The following is a 23,472-nucleotide window of genomic DNA, read 5'->3' as shown; positions in this document are numbered from 1 at the left end:
GCTGGGCTGTGATTTCATTAATACCAATTTTCTTGAGTAAATGTTCATAGGGTGGAACATTTAAGCCAAAACTTGGAGAGTTGTAGAGATTAGCCAGGGAATGGCCAGGGACAAGTGTTCAGACGGAACAGCACCCTGGAGTATGACAGAGGAGAGGGGATGTGGCTACAGCCCAGCGCAGGTGTGGAGAGTGGTGAAGCAGGAGCATCTCTAGGCCTGGAGTCTTCACATTCACAGTGAAGGGTTGGTCCCACTGGTACCCAGTGTCAGGGTAAGCAGTAGAGCCTCTTGTAGAAGATGGATCTCCCAATACACTGTCCCAGGCCTTTTCCAGTGAACCACAAAACCTTGCAGACGTGTGGTGCTATAGTGTGAAGAGGGTCATGATGGATCCAGTAAAAGTGCTTCATTGTAAACTACCACTTTCACAAAATAGATGGGTTTCCCATTGTCCACTAAAAACCATAAATTAAGAAATGAACGTGACTTTGTGTCCTTTTCATTTCCTGCTGAGTCTGTGAGTGCCGTGCTTGGAGACAAGCTTCATCTAGAAGAGCTTTTCTTGGAGTGCCGACTCCTTGCCACTTGGGCCTGCCCTGGGTCCTTAGTCCGCCTCTACCCTTCAGGGTTAAGTAGAGGACCCCAGGTGAGCTGTCTAGGTGAAGGAGCAGCTGGATACATAAAAAGGTTAATGACTTGGGAAGTTTTGATGATTTGTTATTCTTCTAAGACACTTAAGTGCTCTCCATCTCTCCATCTCTGTCTCAGCAGTGGCCCGCGACATGGCAGGCAGGCACGTGCGGTTTTCACTTCACTATTGATGGGAATAAGAGGTCTTCAGCTAAAGTTTCAGATTCAGTAAGTTTACAACTTTTTGTTCCCTTATAAATGATATGCTTGTCTTAGAGGAATAATGATCTATGCCAGTCTTCAATATATTGGAGTAATACACAGGTCTTATTTAAAGGAAAACATTCTGGTTCCAATAATGCTCTAATTATTTTTAGTGTATAGCACTTAACTGTAGTACAAATGTAAGCATAGTTACTAACATTTTTTGCTTATGGTTCTTAAGTATCTATAAACCAGATTAAAATTTAAAGCAGCAAAATTATAAAATACCAGTGACCACTGAACATTATTCATTGTGACAGATGACATAGGACCCTGAAGCCACTTGTGTGTAGGCTCTTGGTGTTTACTGGGTCTGTTCTGTCCTCTGCCGAAGGCACTAAAATTTGTTTACAAATTCTTTTCTCACAAGCTCACAATAGTTACTGAATACTAGTTGGCACCTTCTCAGTCCAACACAAACATGGTCCTGAAACCGGGGGGTGGTCCTCAGTGCTGAGGCAGTTGCCCAGATGAATCGGAATGTGCCTACCTAATTAAAACAACATACTGGGGCACCTGGGCGGCTCGGTCGGTTAAGCATCCGACTTCAGCTCAGTTCATGATCTCGCGGTTTGGGAGTTGGAGCCCCGCATCAGGCTCTGTGCTGACAGCTTTCGATTCTGTGTCTCCCTCTCTCTCTCTGTCCCTCCCCTGCTTGCACTCTGTCTCTCTCTCCTTCAAGAAATAAACAAACATTTTTTTAAAAATTAACCTTTTCTTGAGAAACTTGCTGACCACAGGTGGGGAATCGTGATCTATATACTGCATTATGAGCTTAGATTCACACAAGCATGTGTATGACTATATGGCTGTCAACGGAAAAAGATGAACAGAAAGGATAATGGAGTAGGAAAGCCGTATTTAGAACTAATATTTTGATTTGTGTCGTTGCTTTCCTTTGCTTCCACGGTTCCCTGCTTTGAGGCTGTACCTCTTGTTTTCAACATTGCACTTCATGGTGGGTGTCCCAGGTGCGAGGATGCGTGCTCCCTCTTCGTCGGGTCTGTGTTTCGGTCCTGTCGGTGTGGGGTGTGCCAGCCACACACTCTGGGTCCTGGCACAGGGTGGAGGCCCCTCTGCTGTGGTTGCTCTTTCATCGCTTCTTCCATTTTGTCTGAGCTCTTGCGCTGCACCCGCCGTCCCAATGTGTGGCATAGGTAAATGGGTGGTTGACAGGTGAATTGTTCCTTTCCAGATTTCTACGCAATACCCGGTAGTGGACCATGAATTTGACGCGGTGGTGGTAGGCGCTGGAGGGGCAGGCTTGCGAGCTGCGTTTGGCCTTTCCGAGGCAGGGTTTAACACGGCCTGCGTCACAAAGCTCTTTCCTACGAGATCACACACCGTTGCAGCCCAGGTAAGAGAAAGGGGCCCCCTTAATGGTTTTGGCGCCTGCACAGCAGTGCTCAGTCTTCTGCCACAGGCCTTCTCACTGCACGCCAGCCATGTTCCTGTCTCTTTCTGCTCCTTGCACCCACCTGGCTTACTCGCCTCGGGAGTGTGTTCCCACACTGCCTCCACCCCCACTGCCGGAGTCACTCCTAGGGCCTCTTATCGCTCTGCTGCTCCAGTGACACTCAGGTCTTCTCTGAGCACCCACCTAATCCTCTGGCCCCCATCATAGTTTGTCTTCACTGTACTTTCCCAATCTAAAATGAGCCTGTCTCTGGACTGATTCTCTTGGCCCTGCTGCATCCTTGGCGTGGGCCTCGTTAAGTATGATGATGATGAGCTTTGCTGGTGGCATGAATGTGCAGGACAGTAGAACATTGGCCTTTAAATGCTCAAAATTTAGGGAAGAGGATCAAAGTAAGATGAAAAAGTACACAGTGATTTTATAATTTTGTTTTCTTTCCTGGCACACCGTAGGTGGTACGCAGGTTGTATACAGGTAGTATTCCAAAACTGGAATGAATTGAACTGTTTTTTCCAGTATTTGGAACATATTTCCTCATAGAGATAGCAGAGTGTGGGGTAACTTTCCAGGAACCAGTAAAAGCCACCCTAATTACTGTTGTAGCCTGTATTCAGCATGCAGCAACATTCTTCAGGCACTTTGCTACACAGATACTTTGTTCTAAAACTATGTGTTATAAACTGAAAAATAAATAATACGTACTTTTGAAGATTACATTGTGTCTAAAAGGAAAAATGGATGTAAACATAAGTCTAAATAATGAGAAATAATAGTATATTCAGATAGTGCAATATTAAAACAATAAAAAGTTAGAAATGGATAGCTTAACTTGAATGCTGGTTGGAGAAAGTAAGGTTTAATTGGGGGGATAAGACAGGTGGGGACTGGGCAAGTCTAAAGTGTACTCCTGGGGGGGGCACATGGCTGGCTCAGTCAGTAGAGCGTGCAACTCTTGATCTCAGAGTCGTGAATTAGAGCCCTGGGTTGGGTATAGAGATTGCTTTTTATTTTTCTTTGAGTAGGCTCTGTGCCCAGCATGAAGCCCAGCATGGGGCTTGAACTCTCGACCCTGAGATCAAGACCTGAGCTGAGATCAAGTTGGACACTCAACCGACTGAGCCACTGAGGCGCCCTGAGATTACTTTAGAAAAACAAAATTGTATTTCTTGGGACTCCTGGAAGACCAGCTGTCTGTGGCCCTGATTCTTACTAATAGTAGCAATAAAATAATAGCATGGACATGTGCACTGGGCCAAGTATTTAGTGTTATTTTAAACTAGGTTTCTCTCTTCTGCTACTACTCTGGTACTTAACAGTTTTTACTAGGACTGTGTTTGGGTTTACAATCGGTGGGGTCGGAGAAGGAGGAGGAAATAACTTGTGACTTTTGCTGCTTGTCTTGTTAGGGTTCCTGGCTTTGTGCTGGTGACCCTTTTCTTGATAACTGAAACGTAATGGGAAACTGAGGCACGGCAGCACCAAGCGGGGAAAGAATTCCTGCATGGGTCTGCTTGACTCAGAAGCTTGATTGAGGAACATTTGCAAAAAAGAGGGAAGTCAGAAAATGTGCCTTTTCTTCTCAAAAAGAGATGAGTAATCCGGTTTTAAGTTGGGGAGGAAAAGTGTGAGTGTTACATTTGTCCCTGTACTGCCATTTTCTGTGACTCTGAGAGACAGACACGGCAGAGAATGTGACTCTGAGTTTAGAGTTTATTCCTTGACCGTAAGTACTTCTTTAACACATGTCCATAAATGCCACTGGGAACATTTTGTCATTAAATTATCCCAGATAGATTTGCTCAGTACCTTTCATGTGCCAGGTTTGGAGGTGATGAGCATTGCACATAAAAACCTCACTTAACCCTCCAGATGGCTCTCGAGTTCAGCTTCATGTCCCTTCATGGGTAAGGGCACTGAGGCTGAGGGAGGTAAGATTTGGCATCTGTCATGCCTCTCCCTGCTCAGGACGGTCCTGTAACCAACCGGACTGCAGTCAGGTCCCTCACATGCCGTTGTTGTCAAAATTAGTTGGCTTTCTCTGAATCCAGTTTTGGGCAGTGGGTGGAAGGGGGATGGGCCTGGAAGGTCCAGGGTTCCCTTTTGTAGCTTGTAAGTCTGCCCTGTGTTTACAGGGAGGGATCAATGCTGCTCTGGGGAACATGGAGGAGGACAACTGGAGGTGGCACTTCTACGACACTGTGAAAGGCTCCGACTGGCTGGGGGACCAGGATGCCATCCACTACATGACAGAGCAGGCCCCTGCTTCCGTGGTAGAGGTACTGTCCTTGCATGGTCTGTTTCTGGTAGAAAAGAGAGGTCGAGGCAAATGTGGTCGGCCCAAGGAATGGTAACGAGCTGATGTAACAAGGGAAATCTTTCCTATCATTAACCATTCAGTTCATTTAATAACAAAGTTTTTCTCTTTTCCTGAAGTGTTGAAATTTTCATAGAACGTATTGGTTTGGGTTTACAGGTTTATGTTGAAATTGTTTAGTGTAAATTAGCGATGAATATCCCGATTCCTTCAAGGTCCTAGGTGTTTGTTTTCATATTTCACAGCTGGAGAATTATGGCATGCCATTCAGCAGAACTGAAGATGGGAGGATCTACCAGCGCGCTTTTGGTGGACAGAGCCTCAAGTTTGGGAAAGGCGGGCAGGCCCATCGGTGCTGCTGTGTGGCTGACCGCACTGGCCACTCGCTGCTGCACACGTTGTATGGAAGGGTGAGGCCACCCTGGGTGCATGGGGTGACAGGACATGGTCTGGTCAGGCCAGGCATGTGGTGATGAGCTGGAAACAGGCCACTCTGGGACAGGTCAGAAGGTCAGCATGTCAGCCCTGGGGTTGCTTAATAAACAGCAGACTAACATGGCAGGATATATATTTGTTAATTGTTAATTTGAAAGTGTCTATTTTAGAAAATTAAATTGATCTGCCATACCGAAAGTATAAGAACAGAGCAAGTATTTTAGGACTCAGCACCTCCGAGTTCCTGAACTAATTGATTTAATACTTAAGTGTTCAAACTGGACTAAGGTTTGGGGGACAGTAGTTACTGGACAATCAGGGCCTACTTTGGCATAGCCAAGTAATCAATATTTGGAATAACTCTAATTCATAATAATCAGTATTCTGAATTCTTGCTCTCAAATGGGGACAGATTCTTGATTTGCAAATGTTAGGACCCTGGTGGCAGCTTTGGCTGAGTGCATTGACACACGTGTGACAGGATCTGCCCATCCTGCAGCATACTGTGTCATGTTGGGGAGCTGGTTGTTTTGTGAGAGCCCTTCATGTTTACTGAGCAACTACAACATCTTCTCTGACATGCATGACATGTGTATGTCCTTCTTACGTTCTGATCTGATCATACAGCTGAGAGCAGGGTACCTTTCGTGTTGATCCACAACAGCATCAGCACTATGGTTGATGCAAGTAAACTCTGTGGCTTCTTTTGCAACCCAGGGTTTACCCTGTCCATTTGTTACACACCACATCAGAGCCCTTGACTTGTTCATATGAGCAGTGTTGCTGAAATGTTAGTTTAACACCCTAAACGCAATTGAAACTGTGGGATTCTTTTTTCTTTCATGTTTTTTAGTCTCTGCGATATGATACCAGCTATTTTGTAGAGTATTTTGCCTTGGATCTCCTGATGGAAAATGGAGAATGTCGTGGTGTTATTGCGCTGTGCATAGAAGACGGGTCCATCCATCGCATAAGAGCAAAGAACACTGTTGTAGCTACTGGGTAGGAGTCTAACTTGTATTTAGTTTTTCTGTAGGAAAGTTGAGTCTCCGAGTTTCTTTAAAAAAAAAAAAAAAAAAAAAAATGGAGGCAGTGACCTACCCCAGGAGCATAATAAGCTTTGCCAGTCTCAGTTCCATGTCTCCAAAGGGGACAATCCTAGCACCTGCCTCAGGTGGGTGAGGAAGTATCTGTCTTCAGTTTGCACCTGAGAGGACCCTTGAGGAAACGGGTCTGGAGAGTCACGTGACACTTCCTGTCTTAACCTGTCTTTTGCTTTAGTGGACACTGTGTTTATACTGATTTCTGGCGTAGATAAGTGCTGTTTGTTCACATGATGAAACTAAATTACATTTCTTACGTTGTCAGTCCGTTATTTTAACCCTTTACAAGAGTGAGTCCATAAAAAGCAAAAATTTCAGCATTAAAGCAGCACACGCTCCTCAGGGAGGTCGTTCAGATAGCATGAAAGTGCCTTGGAGTATAAACGAGAGTGCCTCCTCTGTCTCCCAGGCTCCCGCCCCAGTTGCCCAGGGTAGCGCGTGCAGACAGCACCTGTCACGGTGCTGCGGGCTGCTCTGTCCGCTCTGGTGCCACTAGAAAGGCGATCCTGACGGGACACCATGTGTCACCGCTTTCTCTCTGCTGGCCCGTCTGTTTTCCAGAGGCTACGGGCGCACCTACTTCAGCTGCACATCTGCCCACACCAGCACCGGTGACGGCACCGCCATGGTCACCAGGGCAGGCCTTCCCTGCCAGGACTTGGAGTTCGTTCAGTTTCACCCCACAGGTAGGACGGGACCACTTTCATGGGGTCAGGACTCTCATACCTCTCGATGCCCCTCTGTAGTCCCACACACTAGCACATTCTCAGAGCCCAGCTTGTCATCTGCTCAAGGAAGTTTTTTCCATTTCTCTCGAGGCAGTTTAGGCCACCACCTTGCCTTGGCGATACCTGCTCCAGTCGTAAAGCTGGAGCTTTATATAAAGACTGTTCAGTGTCCCTCTCCCCAACTCGATTGTCAGCTCCCGGAGGTGGGGACAGGTGCTGCAGTTCACAGTGCCTGGCACATAGTAGGACCTCATCAGTGTTTCCTGAGTGAATGTCCCGAGAGCTGTTGATCAGAGTTGTGGCATGGGCAGATTCCAGTGTTACAGGGAAAACATCAGGCTGTCCAGTAGAGTATAAAGTCGGGACGAGCTATGGCAGATGTGGCCCCCCTGAGATGTTAATGACTATGGTGCCAGTTGTGGGCACATTGAGCTCATCTTGCGTCCTCAGACAGTTGAGTGTGTAAATGTGGAGTTCAGACGGGAGGTCTAGGCTGCAGGTGCAGAATTGAGAGAGTTCGTTATTCAGATATGAATTGGAGAGAGAGATCTGCCTCTTGGGACAGGCAAGTCTCATTCTGGACTTTGTTTCTAGTTGCTTTTCTGACCTGTCAACTGAGGGGACACCACACTTTGTGGAAGTAGCCTCCCACCATGCTAAAGAACCAGACCTGGGTTTTCTCTTTGCTCTGTCAGTATATTTTTTCTGATCCCTGGCAGGGATAAAAAGTAAAAAATGTTTTAGGTAGTTTTTTAATACTGGTTTTGGGGTTTTTGTTTTGTTTTAAAGTTTACTTATTTATTTTGAGAGAGAACATGTGAGCGGGAGAGGAACAGAGAGACCAGGAGAGAGAGAATCCCAAGCAGGCTCCGTCCTGTCAGCATGGAACCTGACTTGGGGCTCTGTCTCCCAAACTGTGAGATCATGACCTGAGCCAAAATCAAGAGTCAAAACACAATCGACTGAGCCACCCAGGTGCTCCAGGAAATTCTTGTTCTTTTTTTTTTTTTTTTTTCTTTTAAAAGTTTGTTTATTTTTGAGAGAAAGAGACAGTGTGAGCAGGGGAGGGGCACAGAGAGAGACACAGAATCCGAAGCAGGCTCCAGGCCCTGAGCTGTCAGCACAGAGCCTGACTGGGGCTCGACCTCACCAACCGTGAGGTCATGACCTGAACTGAAGTCAGATGCTTAACCAACTGAGCCACTCAGGTGCCTCTGCTTTCTTGTTCTTAAAGCAAGAAAACTCTTCTGGTGTGGTAATGACAGTTTTAACTTTCAGGTGACATTGACATAGGTGTTTGTCTCCTTGTTAAAATTCAGGTGCTTGGCATTCCTTATTGAAGGGACAGTGAGATTAAGGGCACAGACCTGCCTAGTTGCCAGGTGTGCATTTGGCTCTGCCTTCCCAGCTGCAGAACACTGACAAGTTCCTAAGCTATCATTGCTCTCTCTGAAAATAGGGATATTTCCTGGGGTTGTTACAAAACTTAGAGTTGTACACAGCAAGTACAGTATAAGTATGAACGGTGGTAATTATTGCTGTTGTTAACCAGTTTTTATTTTTTATTTTTTTTTAAGTTTTTATTTTTATTTTCAAGAGACAGAGAGAGACAGAGCATGAGTGGGGGAGGGGCAGAGAGAGGGAGACACAGAATCCAAAGCAGGCTCCAGGCTCTGAGCTGTCGGCACAGAGCCCAATGCGGGGTTCGAACCCATAGACCGTGAGATCATGACCTGAGCCAAAGTTGGACACTCAACCGACTAAGCCACCCAGGCGCCCCATTAACCAATTTTTAGATACGAATTTTCCAAGCTGGTTTTTCTTACCTAGCCACAATTTCATGCTACAAAAGAACATTCTACAATTAAAACAAAACCTGAGATATTTAACTCATGCTTGGTTGTGCTGAAAGCTGAAAAGCTGTTGGAATTGGAATATTCAGCCAAGCTGTGTTGTTACTACATTAGCTGCCCTTTCTCCTCACTGCTGCTTCATTGGTGCTTTTTGTTGTCAAAACTTCCTACTATTCCTTACTTAACCTGTCCTTTGTCTTACTCTGTTGTGAGCATCATGCCCCTTGCATACCCTTTTCCTTTCCACCCCCAGAAATGTATTGGAAAAAAATTTGCATTTGAAATATTGACCTAGCAATTGTTAGGTTATAATCATCTAATTAACTGGGTTCTTTGCAGGTATATATGGTGCCGGTTGTCTCATTACAGAAGGGTGCCGTGGAGAGGGAGGCATTCTCATTAACAGTCAAGGCGAAAGATTCATGGAGCGATATGCCCCGGTTGCAAAGGACCTGGCATCCAGAGACGTCGTGTCTCGGTCCATGACTCTGGAAATACGTGAAGGAAGGTCTGTGTCATTCTATCCAAAGGTGTCTGAGTGCACACACACACGTGCACACCCTCCTTTCTCTTGGGTGGCTGCTATTCATGTCTACATGTGCACATGGGCTGGTGTGGCTTCTGTGTGAGTTTTAGCAACTCACCTACCCCACCCAACTCCGCGTAGGCTGCCTCTCCTCCCCTCTGATGGTTGTTTGTCAATTTATGATATCCCTCTAAAAACCTACATTTTGGGAAGTTAAGCTGGTTTGACTTCAGTCTCTCTCAAATCTGTGGAACATCAATTGTGTGTATGAGTGTTATGATAGAGACAGACACTCTGTGTGGGGGAGCAAGACACACATGCCCACAACCTAAGTTAGCATATGGGCCTTCGATGCTGTTTGGGGACCCACATGCGTTCGAGACCTTCACTGTGCAGGCTCTTGAGTGCCAGTGCTGCCTTACGATGGTGATCTTTCTTGTATCTTTGATGTTATAACTTCTAGAGATTTTATATTTGGAGTGTTTGCATTAGAAGGACTTTCTAATGCATTTACCAAGGAAAACAGCTAATTGTGACTTCCTAAGGCTAGAGTATGAGCTCAGTGAGGGCTGGAAGTCTGTCCATGTTCTGGCTGTGTCCTACCACATTCAGTCTACCCTGTCACAGAGCAGGTGCTCAGAGGAGATGTGAAGAATGGGTGGCCACAAGTGAAGGGAAATTTTGTGCAGCATAAAAAAATGTGAAACTCGTAGTCTCACATTTTCTGTCATTGCCGTTTTTTGCCTCACACCGTGATGTCCTTTTCCACCAGAGGCTGTGGCCCTGAAAAAGATCACGTCTACCTGCAGTTGCACCACCTACCCCCAGAGCAGCTGGCCATACGGCTGCCTGGCATTTCAGAGACCGCCATGATCTTCGCGGGTGTAGATGTCACCAAGGAGCCCATCCCCGTCCTTCCCACCGTGCATTATAACATGGGCGGCATTCCCACCAACTACAAGGGGCAGGTGACCAAACCAGGACCCTTCCACAGTGGGAAAGAGGGCGGGAATGATACAGGTGCCCTTGCGAGCTCAGAGAAGACCGACGTTTTCCTCAGAAGGCACTGTGTTGTTGTACAGGCTGCACTTGAGTAGATGCTGCCAGAGGGCAGGGGGCTCGGCCACCTTTCAGCTTTCACTTTTCACTCCATAGTGATGAGTAGTTACTGATAACTTACTGATCCCTCCGTAGTAGACAGCCATAGATGTAATATCATTGTTTTTCCCAGCTTATAATTTATTTTACCGTATGATCTCTTGTTACTTTTGCTGCAGCCTTGTAAATTGTATTCTCTTTACAACAAGTACCTTCGAGGGTTTGTAGTTCACCCAGAGCTTTTTGGTTCTTGACTTTTTTGGCCTGTCCTTAGGCGAGGTGACTGGAGATTACGTTCATAGATGAGTAATAGGCTGGAAGCATCTGAGTTACAACTCAAGTCTGCCCTACTCCCTTCCCTTCATTCGAATCCAGAGTCAGAGTGAGGGAGTAGGGGATCAGTTAGAGGTGGTGAGCTAGGTTTCTCGTGAGCAGTAGGTGTGGGATTAAAATCACAGGTGCTGCCGCATGGGATCCTTTGATCTGTCTTGGCCTGGGGTGGCTGAGTGTCTGGGTGCAGAGGGCGGAGACTAGACTGACACAGAGAGTTCCCTGTAGGTGAGAGCAGATCTGGCCTTCACCTGCCCTCCTCCCTCTGCCCCTGCATGCAGACACCCCACCGCAGGAAGCAGTCCTGTGCAGACTTTGCTCCTAAGTCTTCAGTCTTCCTTCCACAGGTTCTGAGGCATGTGAATGGCCAGGATCAGATCGTGCCCGGCCTGTATGCCTGTGGGGAGGCTGCCTGCGCCTCAGTGCATGGTGCCAACCGTCTTGGGGCAAACTCACTCTTGGATCTGGTTGTCTTTGGTCGGGCGTGTGCCCTGAGTATCGCGGAGTCCTGCAGACCCGGTATGTGTTTCTCCAGGCTGTTTCAGGAGGCAGGAGGTTGCCATGTCTTGGTTTGTAATTGGAAATTTGTTTAGTGATCATGGAGGGGGTAGTCTCTTTTTACTCCCTATAAGTGAGGAAACAGAGCAATCAGAGATTTATATGGTGATAGACTTGAGACTAGACACAGGTTGGGTGAGGGTCTTAACAATTAAGAAGGTAACCTGGTTTTGGTCAGGTTCTGTCCTATATATAGTCCTTGTGTTCTGCTTAGAAAAGTCATTGTTAGGGAGTTATTTTAAGGGGAGGTTTATCACATAGTTGCTTGCTCAATATAGATTACTTATTTGTAGTGAAATATTTTAAACAGGTATGACGATAGAGTAGTTTTCAGTACTTATGGAAAAGTAATTTAGATTCTAAAAACAAAATATAAATACCCTATTAAAGCAGAAAGGGAGGACGTAATGTACACAAAACAGAGGATTGGGTCATATCCGTCCCTGCATTGATACAGTGGATTCAAGTCAGTGATTGCGTTCTTCTGTTAAAATAATCTGCTGAGGAAAAAATGCCATGTGCTAGAAGGGTGAGTCCCACTGTGAACAGGACACTTACTGTCGCTTTGACACTCAGAGGGTCTTCATGTAGATTGTGTTGGCCCATTTGCTCAGAACAACATGTGAGGGGAAGTCACTGTTCCCAAGGGAAGTGTCGTGGGATCCCCAGGCCTCTGCTCTTCCCGTTACGCTTCATTGACGGTGACTATTTAGTATCAGTTGTGCTATTTTTATTGCACAAAAGCTTTTCGTATGGACTTTAAGTTGGTGAAAATCTTACTATCCCGTTAGTTAAACACAGCCCTTAGTATACCATGCCGTGCTCCCCTTTACGTCTGCAGTTAGCAGATACATGTAAGGAGAAGGACAGTTGTATTTTCAGACACCCTTCCCCTTGCTCTGACTACAAGTCCAGGCTGTGAAGGGCAGATGTGGGGCCCTGTCCCGGTGTTTGCTGCAGAGGCAGGAGTTGAACCCACCTGGTCTGATACCAAATCTAATGCTCATTTCACTATAGCAGTGAAGCCTAAAATCAGATCTCAGAGGAAAGCAGAAAATTTGAGGTTTCTTTTCTTTGAAAAAGAGAAAAAGGAAGTTTTGTAAGAATATCTTTACTTTCGGGGCATCTAACTCTGATCCCAGGGTCATGGGATTGAGCCCCACATCAGGGGCTTGGAACCTGCTCAGGATTCTCTCCCTCTGCTCCTTTGCTCACGCACGCACTCATTCTCTCTCTCTCTCTCTCTCTCTCTCACTCTCACTCTCAAAAAAAAAAAAAAATTTTTTTTAATATTGTTAGAAAAAATGAGTATCTTGTACTTTTATATCTGAAGGATCAGTATACAGTTTTAAAAAGTTTTTTAAACTTAGCAGTAAAAAGGAACAAATTACTCCTACATGCAACAACACAAATGCATTTCAAAACATATTAGGTTGTATGACCCAAGCTTAAAAGGCTATATACGTACATCTAACTTTATTTACATAACATCTTGGAGGAGACAGAACTAGGGAATAACACGGCTTGGTGGTTGCCGTCCTGCTCATGGTGACTCTGTGAGGCAAAATGTGCAAAACTCTACACCAAAAATGATAATTATACTTTAACTTTTAAAAACAAAAAGAAAAGGAAAAGCATCACTATATTTTCCCAAATACGAATATTTTAAACATTAAGATGTTTAAACCCTAATCTGGATCCTATTATGATGGTTACAGGAATCCATACCATGTGTCAACGTTTGTAGAACTATGCACCTAAAGAAAAACAATTTTGGTAAATGATCACTTTTTAAAAACGTTAAAAACAAAAGCAGAAGAAACCACAACCAGGGGCACCTGGGTGGGTCAGTCAGTTGTGTCCGACTTCGGCTCAGGTCATGATATAACAGTTTGTGGGTTCGAGCCCCATGTCAGGCTCTGTGCTGACAGCCTGGAGCCTGCTTCGGATTCTGTGTCTCCCCCACCCCACTCCGCTTGTACTCTGTGTCTCTCAAAAATGAATAAACATTATAAAAAAGAAGAAGAAGAAGAAACTGTAACCAGCCTAAAATTGGGGCATGTCACATGAGAGACCAGTGCCCTGGCCCCTTGCAGAGAGCAGCTGTGAGCAGCCCAACTTTACCTGCAAACCTTTGTTTCCTGTTTTTCATACCTTCTGCCCCTTTTACCTCTTAAAAAAAATACATTTCAAAACATGTTACCCCCCCCCCCAAAAAAAAACCTTTAAAAAATCTTCAAAACATTTATCTTTATTTTTTAGAAAAGCAAGAAGAGCAAATCTTGAAGTTTGGGTAAGCAGATATAAGGGTCTGAATCAGCAAGAGACTTTTAAACGTGCCAGACCAGGTCCTCCCTCGTCTTTGAATGAGGACCACGTGGTGGTGGGGGTGGGTGGTGGTGGCAGAATTGTTGGAAACTGCTCACTACCTGAAGGTGCCAGTTCTCCCTTCTGCAGAGTGATACTGCAAGGTGTCTTTGCATAAATCTAATTTTTAAGCTTAAGAATAGTTTCTGTTTTGTTCAAAGATTTCTTACTGGATACCTCCTCCTTGCCAGAAATTTTGTCTTTATATGTTTACGGCCCCAAGTCAATATGTGGTGCTTCAGTTAAAGGGTGGCTTGGGTGGAACATTGGCTCAGGTTACGGGTACATTTTCCAAAAGCCATTAAATTCTAGCTTTTTGTTTGTATATTTTTTAAGGAGATAAAGTTCCTCCAATTAAACCAAATGCTGGAGAAGAGTCTGTCATGAATCTTGATAAGTTGAGGTTTGCTGATGGAACCCTAAGAACATCAGAACTACGACTCAACATGCAGAAGGTAAGCACCTGTGCTCTGAAGTGAGCAGGCCATTGTGTCCACAGTCCTGTGCCAGGCCCGGGTTGAGTAGCAAGAGGACACATTGCACACAGAAGGCCGCAGGTAGCAGCCCAGGGTGGAAACTACAACTTCTGCATCCCACCGTGCTTGTATGTGGCTCCTCAGACCCTCTCTTCTGTTGTGTGTATGTCACAGCCTGAAGGGGGAGAGAGAGTGGAAGGTCCAAGAAGGTCCCGGCTGGGAACTTCCTTATACCAGGCTTCCTGAAAGCCCAGCACATCTCATTGCCAAGAAGTTAATCCTATCATCACACCCAGCTTCTAGCAACTCTGGGAAATGTCTTTAAACTGGGGCCGTTGTATCCCCTAAATAAAGTCAGGAAGAGTGGAGAGTGTGGGTTTTGGGAGGAAATGGTAATCTGTGCACTAGTTGTCGTCACAGTATTTATCTTCTAGATCAGCATGTCTGATGGGATGTTCTCTGAGGATGGGAACATGTGTCTTTGACCACATGTGACTGTGCAGCGTGTGAAATGTGGCTAGTGTGACTAAAGAACTGAGTTTTTTTCAGTTTCAATTTAATATAAATCGCTATACATGGCTACTGCATTGGATAACGCAGGGTTAGATCAATAAAAGTAGTATGTAAAACAGCTAGGGATCCATCAGGTTCTTCGACTACAGAGATCCTTGGTCCATAAGTAAGATCTCTGTCCACTTGAAATTATTTGTAAGAATTTGTGGAGGCATTTTCCAAAAAGAAGCCACCCTTTGCTTTAGTCACATTCTGATAAGGAGTCCAGTGGCACAAATGCTCACCACCAAAAGTTGCACCATGCAGCTTTTATAGGACTGTGTGGTTCTGTGTTCAGGTGAGACTGGGCTTCAGGGAGGCTTCCTGGAAAGGTAAGGCAAATAGCATGTGTGAAGGACAAAGGTATGTTTAAGGAAACCAGTCAAGTGATCTGTGCAGGACTTTTGTGGGGTACTGATACCAGGAGTTGGGAGGCCAGCTAGGACAGATGTAATCATTGCACTGGATAGTAGGAACTTCCGTTTGGATATGGAGATGGTGAATCCATGAGAGATTTTGAAATAGGAAACCTTAGAGGTATTCCCACTAAATAAGGCACGTACAGATCTTTGACTTACAGTGGGGTTATGTCCTAAAAAAATGCATTGAACACACCTGTCTTACTGAACATTCGCCTAGCTGGCCTTAAATGTGCTCAGAGCATCTAGGTTAGCTTGCAGTAGGGAAAGTTCATCTGACATGAAGCCTATTTTATAACAAGGTGTGGTCTGTCTCACGTAATTTATTGAATACTGTACTGGAAGTGAAAAACAGTGGTTGTGTGAGTGGAGATGGTTATTGAGCCTCAGGATCATGGGGCTCAGTGGGAGCTGCAGCTGCTACCGCCACCCAGAGTCATGAGAGTGCACCCTAATGCACACTGCTAGCCTGGGAAAAGGTGACAGTTCCCGGTACGGTTTCTCTGAATGCAGATCCCTTTTGTTTCCTTGTAAAGTTGAAAAATCATTGCTCAAAACCTCATAGGTTAGGGACCATCTGAATTGGTATCTGCTGTGTGCCAGGCAGTATTCTAGATGCCCGAGTCATCCAAAGAAAACAAAAAATCCTGCCCTCGTGGAATGTACATTTGAGTTGGGGGACGGAGTAATCATTTTGCTGATTCCAGTAAATACGTAAGAAAGAGAAAAGAAATGACGAATGTATTGAAAAGGAGTAGACAAAATTATTGCTTACTGATACAAATAAAAATTCCAAGATGGGAAGTGGAAAACTAATAAAAACAAGAATGAAGTAAAGCATCTGGATAAAAGATTCATATATAAAAATGAGTAGCTTTCCAGTATACCTGCAGTAATCCATTTGAAAATGATCTTCACAGTGCAGCCAAAAAGTTTAAAATACCTTGAATAAACCTAACCCTAAAGAGTATGACAACATGAGTGCTGAAGAACATAAAAGAATGTTTTAATTAACATTTACTAGATTCTGAGATAGCTTTTTCCCTTTGCTTTTGCTGAAAAGCCAAGACGTTTGATGGTATGCTTTATAATTTTTAAATTATGTATCATTCTAAAGAAATAGATGAGGTATCTGTTAAATAGAACTAAGTCAACAAGCTGTGTTAGTCTGTGATAGAGAAGGAGACATCTAGATCAGTTGCATAGAGTCCAGAAGTAGGCCCAGGCACACGCTGTGATTAAGCATGGGATAAAGGGGTTTTTTTCAAGCGTGATGAAAGGTCATTCGGTGAGTGATAGGAAACAAAGGTAGATCCTAAAATAAATTTCAGTTTTATTTCATGTCCCATTTCTTATGAGCATAAGCAAGAAAACCATACAGGAGTTTGACACATGAGGAGTTTTTACAGTATTTAACCAGAAGTCCACCAGGGAACGCTCCCAGGCTTCTCACTTCTCCCTCTACTTTATGACCATCCACTCCAGGCTCACTGCAGACCACCTCATAATCTTAGCACTTCTTAGTTTGTGTCAGCAAGGAGCCACCTGCTGCTCCTAGAACATTTACCACCAGATCTCGAGGGTGGAGCAAGTCTAGGAACTGCTGTCTCCTTGGGAATTCGAAGGTGGAACCCTTACACCTTTCTGCCACCACTCAGTACATTATGCCTCAGAAGTAAGTCTGCTTGGAATCACAGATCTTGGCCAAGTTCCACAAACTGCCTTCCCTAAGTGCACAGTGTTCCATTTTAAATAACGGACATGGATTTAAGACATGTACTTAATAGGAACATAGGGTCATGTTTTAAAAGCATTTATCAGGGGCACCTGGGTGGCTCAGTCAATTGAGTGACTGACTTCAGCTCAGGTCATGATCTCACTGCTCGTGGGTTCAAGCCCTGCATCAGGCTCTGTGCTGACAGCTCAGAGCCTGGATCCTGCTTCGGATTCTGTATCTCCCTCTCTCTCTCTCTACCCCTTCCCCATTCACACTCTATCTCTTAAAAAATAAACATTAAAAAAATTTAAAAAGCATTGGGGTGCCTGGGTGGCTCAGTCAGTTGAGCGTCTGACTTCGGCTTAGGGCATGGTCTCGCAGTTCGTGGGTTCAAGCCCCACGTCGGGATCTGTGCTGACAGTTCAGCCTGGAGCCTGCTTCAGATCCCGTGTCTCCCTCTCTATCTGCCCCTTCCCTGCTCACTGTGTCTCAGAAATGAATAAACGTTAAAAAAATTAATGAAATAAATTAATAAAAAAGCATTAATCAGAACTTCATTTAACATCTATTTACGATAAAACTCTCAACAAGGCAGGTATAGAGGGAGTGTACCTCAGTGTAATCAGGGCCATATGTGACAAGCCCACAGCTACTGTCACACTCAGTGGTGAAAAGCTAAAAGCTTTTTGTCTTAACATAGGAGCAAGACAATGTTCACTCTTACCACTTCATTCAACACAATACTGGAAGTCCTAGCTAGAGCAGTCATGCAGGAAAGAGAAATAAGAGGTGTCCAAATTGGAAAGAAAGAAGTAAAAGTCACTATAGATGTATCAGATCATATTTGACACAGACTCCACCAAAAAAACTTAGACCTGGTAAGTGAATTCAGTAGTGTTGAAATATGCAAAATCAATACATAAAAATCTGTTGTTTCTATATACAAAGAATAAATCTTCTGAAAGAGAAATTAAGAAAATAATCCCATTTACAATTGTATCAGAAAGAATAAAATACCTGGGAATAATAAATTTAACCAAGGAGGAGAAAAATCAGTACACTGAAAACAGTAAAACAGTTTTCTCGTATAGAATGGGAGAAAATATTTGCAAATTATATGTCTGATAAGGGGCTAATATCCCAAAATATATAAAGAACTCCTACAACGCAATAGTGCAAAAACAGCCTAAGAAATGGGCAGAAGGGCTGAATGGATGTTTCTCCAAAGAAGACCTATGGATGGCCAACAGATACATGAAAAGATGCTCAATGTCACTCATCATCAGGGAAATGCAGATCAGAACCACAATGAGCCATGGATGGCTGGCTTAGTCAGTGGAGTGTGCAGCTCCTGGTCTTGGGCTTGTGAGTTCGAGCCTTGTGTTAAAAATAAAATCTTTTTGGGGGCGCCTGGGTGGCTCAGTCTGTTGAGCGGCCAGCTTCGGCTCAGGTCATGATATCGCGGTCCGTGAGTTCGAGCCCCGCGTCGCGCTCTGTGCTGACAGCTCAGAGCCTGGAGCCTGTTTCAGATTCTGTGTCTCCCTCTCTCTCTGCCCCTCCCCCGTTCATGCTGTGCCTCTCTCTGTCCCAAAAATAAATAAACGTTGAAAAAAAAAATTAAAAAAAAAAAAGGTGAAATGCATAAGAAAAAATCTAAAGGGTTTAATGGTTCTTGGCATGGCTTTTCATATGAATTGAAGATTTACAAATGGTATTTTGTGTTACAGTCGATGCAAAATCATGCTGCAGTGTTCCGTGTGGGAAGTGTGTTACAGGAAGGTTGTGAGAAAATCAGCCAGCTCTATGGAGACCTAAAATATCTGAAGACATTTGACCGGGGTGAGCATTTCTGTGGGCCCCTGCACACAATTGGGGGGCTGGGCATTTGCAAGGGAGGCTGCCTCAGGGTCCTGTCCATCCCACTTAGTGCTGACTTACCCGTCCTTGCTATTTGTGTGGATGCTGGCAAGCCCATAGCTACAGCCTGGAGTACCCATCTGACTGGATCCTGTCTCTCATGGGTGCCTTGTGTGTCCTCAGGAATGGTCTGGAACACCGACCTGGTGGAGACCCTAGAGCTGCAGAACCTGATGCTTTGTGCACTTCAGACCATTTATGGAGCGGAGGCTCGGAAGGAGTCACGTGGTGCTCATGCCAGGGAAGATTATAAGGTGCGCCTTCACAACATACCCTATTTGCACATCAAGCCTTCTCTCACCTGGCCTTGCTTAGTCCCTAACCCTGTACTTTCTCTGCATTTCACTCAATTTTCCCAAAAGTAAATTTTAAAAAGTATGCCCTTTTTTCCCCCCCCTGATAACTTTTACACTTTGGTATCACTGTGTTTACTACCAGTGTGACCTTTTTCTTGGTTTGGATCAGTATCTCCTGCTGCCAGTAGCACCCTGAGCAAAACACACCTGAACTTTACTTGGTCAAAGGTTACTGTGCAGTCCGAGTATTATTGCCAGAAAATGCTAACTTACTGACTTAAAGTGATGAGGAAATCATCATTTGAGACCTGATCTCATCTTGGGTCACTTTTTAAAAAATTTTTAATGTTTGGTTTTTTTTAATGTTTATTTTTGAGAGAGAGACAGAGCACAAGGTGGGGAGGGACAGAGAGAGGGAGACACAGAATCCAAAGCAGGCTCCAGGCTCTGAGCTGTCAGCACAGAGCCTGACACGGGGGTCGAACTCATGAACCGAGAGATCATGACCTGAGCCGACATTGGATGCTCAACTGACTGAGTCACCCAGGCGCCCCATTGGGTCACTACTTTTTTAAATGACCTGATTTTTATGCAGAGTACAGTTGTCAGATTTTTGCAGAACAGAGCACTCAGCATATGACAGCAAAACATCAAGGAAATGGGCACTTGGGAACAAACACGAATTTAGGATGGAATATCGCCAGGACCCGAGCCACTTTCCAGACAGACAGGCTTTGGTCTGGGACAGTATTAGTGTTCCTGGTAGCAGGCTCACCAGTCAGCTGTGAAACTTTGTTAATTTACCTTCCACTGACTGGAGCTGGATTAGATTAATATTAATTAAGCACGTTTGTCACATGTACTGAGAACTAGAAGCTTCTCTAGGCTGTTGGTTGGCAGTTTGTGTGATGAGATGAATTGAGTTTTCATTCAGTGTTAGCAGATAAGCAGGTGGAAGCTGCTTCCCCTGGGAGAGCTCACCTGTAGGTATGTGTTCAGAAATAAGGGAAGGTGGGGCACCTGGGGGGGGGCACGGTGCTCAGTCAGTTAAGCATCTGACTTTTGATTTCGTCTCAGGTCATGATCTCACCATTTGTGAGATCAAACCTTGTGTCGGGATTCTCTCTCCTCTGTCGCTCCACCCCTCTCCCCCGCTCATGCTCCTTTCTCTTATAAAATAAATAAACAAAAAGGGAAAGAAGGTGCTAGCCCCACTTGCTTGCCTTCCCCCACCACCACACTCACTTCACTCAGCAGAAACAGAAGCAAAGTGTTTTTATTTTATTTAATTAATTAATTTTATTTTTAAGTAATTTGTCTCTACACCCAACATGGGGCTCAAACGCTTAACCCTGAGATCAAAAATTGCGTGCTCCACCGACTGAGCCAGCCAGGTGCCCCTGGTTTTCATTTTAAGAGGCTCTTGTACATTCTTATTCATTACTATGTGCCGGGTATTCCTTAATAGTGTTCAGCTTCTCTTTGAGAGTTTTTGAACAAAATTTTAATGTAATTGCTAGAACTGAAACATTTCAATAAAAGCTGAAAGAAGATGAAAGTTCCCAGAGTACAGAGCAGAAATACAAAGTATTTGATAAACTTTTAAGTGCATAAAAGATCTGATTTCCACACCCAACCACCCACTGGTTGTAGAAATGGAGCTCTGAGCTCATGGTGCTGCAGACCCACTGCTAGCTCTGTGGCCTCAGTGGATTCTACCCTTGTTGGGACCTGCGCCGTGGAGGCCCTGGAGTGAGGAACGGCCTGTCTGGGAGCCCCAGGGTGGACAGGTCCTCTGGAGGACTGACCACTGGCAGATGGATCACGTGTCTCATCTCTCCATCCCACCTGCATTTGGGACTCAGTTGCACTGTTTTTCACATTGTGTGTTGTTTTAGATCAGATCTACACAAAATGGTTTTTCATTAGGGATTGTAGAAGGAAGAAGGCATGGGTTGAAAAATGGACTAGGAATGTCCCAGCTCAGAACAAGGTCTGGTTGGGTCAGTGGATACCTCCTTGTTGGGTGGGATCTAGGGGGATTCATAGCAGACTGGTCTCTCATGTATCATTTCAATGAGTTTGCCATATTTTCCGGTTAAATTGCTGTTAGAGAAGTAAGAAACTTGAAGTGTGATTGTTAGTGGTATTTTCTGAAATACACTTTCTCTGGCCTCAGGAGCGGATTGACGAGTATGATTACTCCAAGCCCATCCAGGGGCAGCAGAAGAAGCCATTTGAGGAACACTGGAGGAAGCACACCCTTTCCTACGTCGACATCAAGACTGGGAAGGTATATGGGGGCATGTTCTGTTCACGTAGCACTGACAAATACGCTGTCCCACATGTTCTAGAGTTCAGCGTATGACGGACTGGGAGAAGCAGCATGGATTTAAGTCGACCATTGACAGATTTGAGATACCGCTGGAAAAGACCTTGTCAGTCCGCTTCTGTCTGGAGGCAGAATTCAGCATGGGCAGGTGGTTCAGAAGGGCTGGTCTTCCACAGCTTAGCACTGGGCAAGGAGTGAGCACCCAAGCCTGGATAGCAGGGGAGGGGATGAGGATTCTGGAGCCCATAGAGAGCAAGATCGGGGGTGGGGGTGGGACGGGAAAACCCTCCTTTCTTCCCATTGGTCGGACCACCTCAGGGTGCAGCCTCAGGGAACCCAGGGTATGCTGTGCAGGCCTTGGCATTGGCCTGGGCACAGCAAGCAGGGGAGGGGGTGAGGGTGCTGGGAACAACCAGCTACAAGTACAATAAAGGCTCACAGTCTTACTCCACCGAAGGGTAATTTACCCATTTGACTTTTCTCCTGGGCGTTAAGAGTCCGAAATAAGATACAAAGTGTGTACCCTTAAGCTTTTCAGGCTTGTAAGGGATCATCTCAATCATTTGTCTCAGTCTGCAGAAATTGCATTGTGCTTTGTTGTCATCACTTCATACAGAGTGCCTAGTGTCTGCTATTTCAGGCAGGCAGTGATTTTCATAATTTTGCATGAAGGCTATTTTCTGACAGTGTATGTAGAAAGATATCAGACTGGGGCCACCTGGGTGGCTCAGTCAGTTAAGTGTCTGACTGTTGATTTCAGTTAAGGTCCTGATCTCACAGTTTGTGGGGTCAAGCCCCGCATTGGGCTCTTCACTGACAGCACAGAGCCTGCTTGAGATTCTGTCTCTCGCGCTTTCTTTCTCTCTCTTTGTCTCTCTCTCTCTGTGCCCCTCCCCCACTCTCGCAATCGTGCATGCTTTCTCTCAAAAATAAACATCAAAAGAATTATTGAGAAAGGTATCAGACTTCTGTCTCAGTACAATCCTATTTTTGGTAACGTTCAAGATTTTTTACAATTATATAAGAAGTGCTCATTTTAGAAAGTATAGAAAGTGCAAGATAAAGGAAATTAACATTTGTAAGATCACCAATCACAGATACCCCTTATTATTATTTTGAAATTTTTATTTGTGAAATTTTGAAGTTTATTTTGAAAATTTATTTTGAAATTTTATTTTATTTCATTATTATCATTTTGAAATATTTCCTTCAGGTTTTGCATGTATGTTTATACACTTTTCCTTATATGTATGTTTATACACTTTCCTTAAATATGAGTAGAAAAATATATAGTTTAAATGTAATTAAAGCATGACAGTATATACAGGGTTTCACCTACTTCTTAAGCATTTGTGTAAAGCATCAAGAATTTTGTACATTGTTATTTTAATTGCTGTATTTCACTACATGGATTTACCATAATTTACATGGCCCTGTTGTGCTTTTAGATCCTTTTTGAGTTTGTTAGTGAAAAATACTCTAGTACATATTTGTGGTTTTAAGTTCCTGAAATTTGCCAATTTTTTTTTTTTTTTAATTTAGTTTGAAAGAAAGAGAACAGGGGAGGGACAGAGAAGGAGACTCCCAAGCAGGCTCTGTGCACTGTCAGTACAGAGCCCCATTCAGGGTTCGAACTCACGAACTGAACCGTGAGATCGTGACCTGAGCCGAAATCAAGAGTCGGGTGCTTAACCGACTAAGCCGCCCAGGTGCCCCTAAAAATAAGTTTTATAGTTAATTTTTCAAAAGAGCATAAGAGAATGCTGTTTGTGTGGTTTTCTACAAATTTTGTCTATCAATTTTTCTTTTTAAGGTCTCCTTGGAGTATAGACCCGTCATTGACAGAACTTTGAATGAGGCAGACTGTGCCACAGTCCCTCCAGCCATTCGCTCCTACTGATTGGGCCAGAGGTGACCGACTTTGTACCCATGTATAATAACAGCTCATGTGTGCTTTTATATCATAACTGTCCTATTGATACCCTGTCTTCAAGGGAACAAGGGCCACCATTCGAATAGGTATCATCTACCTGGTGGCCAGAAGCTTGCCAGTAATCAACAGCCAGGAAGTGTGAGGCTTCATTCTTGTGAACTAATAAAACTGGGCATGATTCTTAAATAAACATAAATTACAAACCTA

The 23,472-nt window shown here is 44.5% G+C and overlaps 1 protein-coding gene across 2 annotated transcripts in view; it reads left to right on the top strand.

The window, feature by feature from the left end:
• The window catches only part of SDHA (succinate dehydrogenase complex flavoprotein subunit A), a 30,007-nt gene extending 6,535 nt beyond the window's left edge, over nucleotides 1-23,472 (top strand). The window contains exons 2-15 of one of the 2 annotated variants that reach the window (XM_043602132.1): nucleotides 772-858; nucleotides 2,090-2,251; nucleotides 4,444-4,587; nucleotides 4,871-5,035; nucleotides 5,914-6,062; nucleotides 6,725-6,849; nucleotides 9,084-9,252; nucleotides 10,043-10,238; nucleotides 11,046-11,217; nucleotides 13,960-14,078; nucleotides 18,515-18,626; nucleotides 18,828-18,958; nucleotides 21,180-21,293; nucleotides 23,146-23,472. In XM_043602132.1, the coding sequence (XP_043458067.1) occupies nucleotides 772-858; nucleotides 2,090-2,251; nucleotides 4,444-4,587; nucleotides 4,871-5,035; nucleotides 5,914-6,062; nucleotides 6,725-6,849; nucleotides 9,084-9,252; nucleotides 10,043-10,238; nucleotides 11,046-11,217; nucleotides 13,960-14,078; nucleotides 18,515-18,626; nucleotides 18,828-18,958; nucleotides 21,180-21,293; nucleotides 23,146-23,232 (1,932 nt within the window). In that variant the 3' untranslated portion in view covers nucleotides 23,233-23,472. Of the gene's footprint in view, nucleotides 1-768; nucleotides 859-2,089; nucleotides 2,252-4,443; nucleotides 4,588-4,870; nucleotides 5,036-5,913; nucleotides 6,063-6,724; nucleotides 6,850-9,083; nucleotides 9,253-10,042; nucleotides 10,239-11,045; nucleotides 11,218-13,959; nucleotides 14,079-18,514; nucleotides 18,627-18,827; nucleotides 18,959-21,179; nucleotides 21,294-23,145 lie in introns of both variants that reach the window. The other variant, XM_043602122.1, reaches the window with a different exon arrangement.

The sequence above is a fragment of the Prionailurus bengalensis genome, chromosome A1 (assembly GCF_016509475.1).
Source record: "Prionailurus bengalensis isolate Pbe53 chromosome A1, Fcat_Pben_1.1_paternal_pri, whole genome shotgun sequence".
Classification (NCBI taxonomy): Eukaryota; Metazoa; Chordata; class Mammalia; order Carnivora; family Felidae; genus Prionailurus; species Prionailurus bengalensis.
Note: the sequence above shows the minus strand (reverse complement) of the source record. Positions and strands in the feature narration are given on the sequence as shown.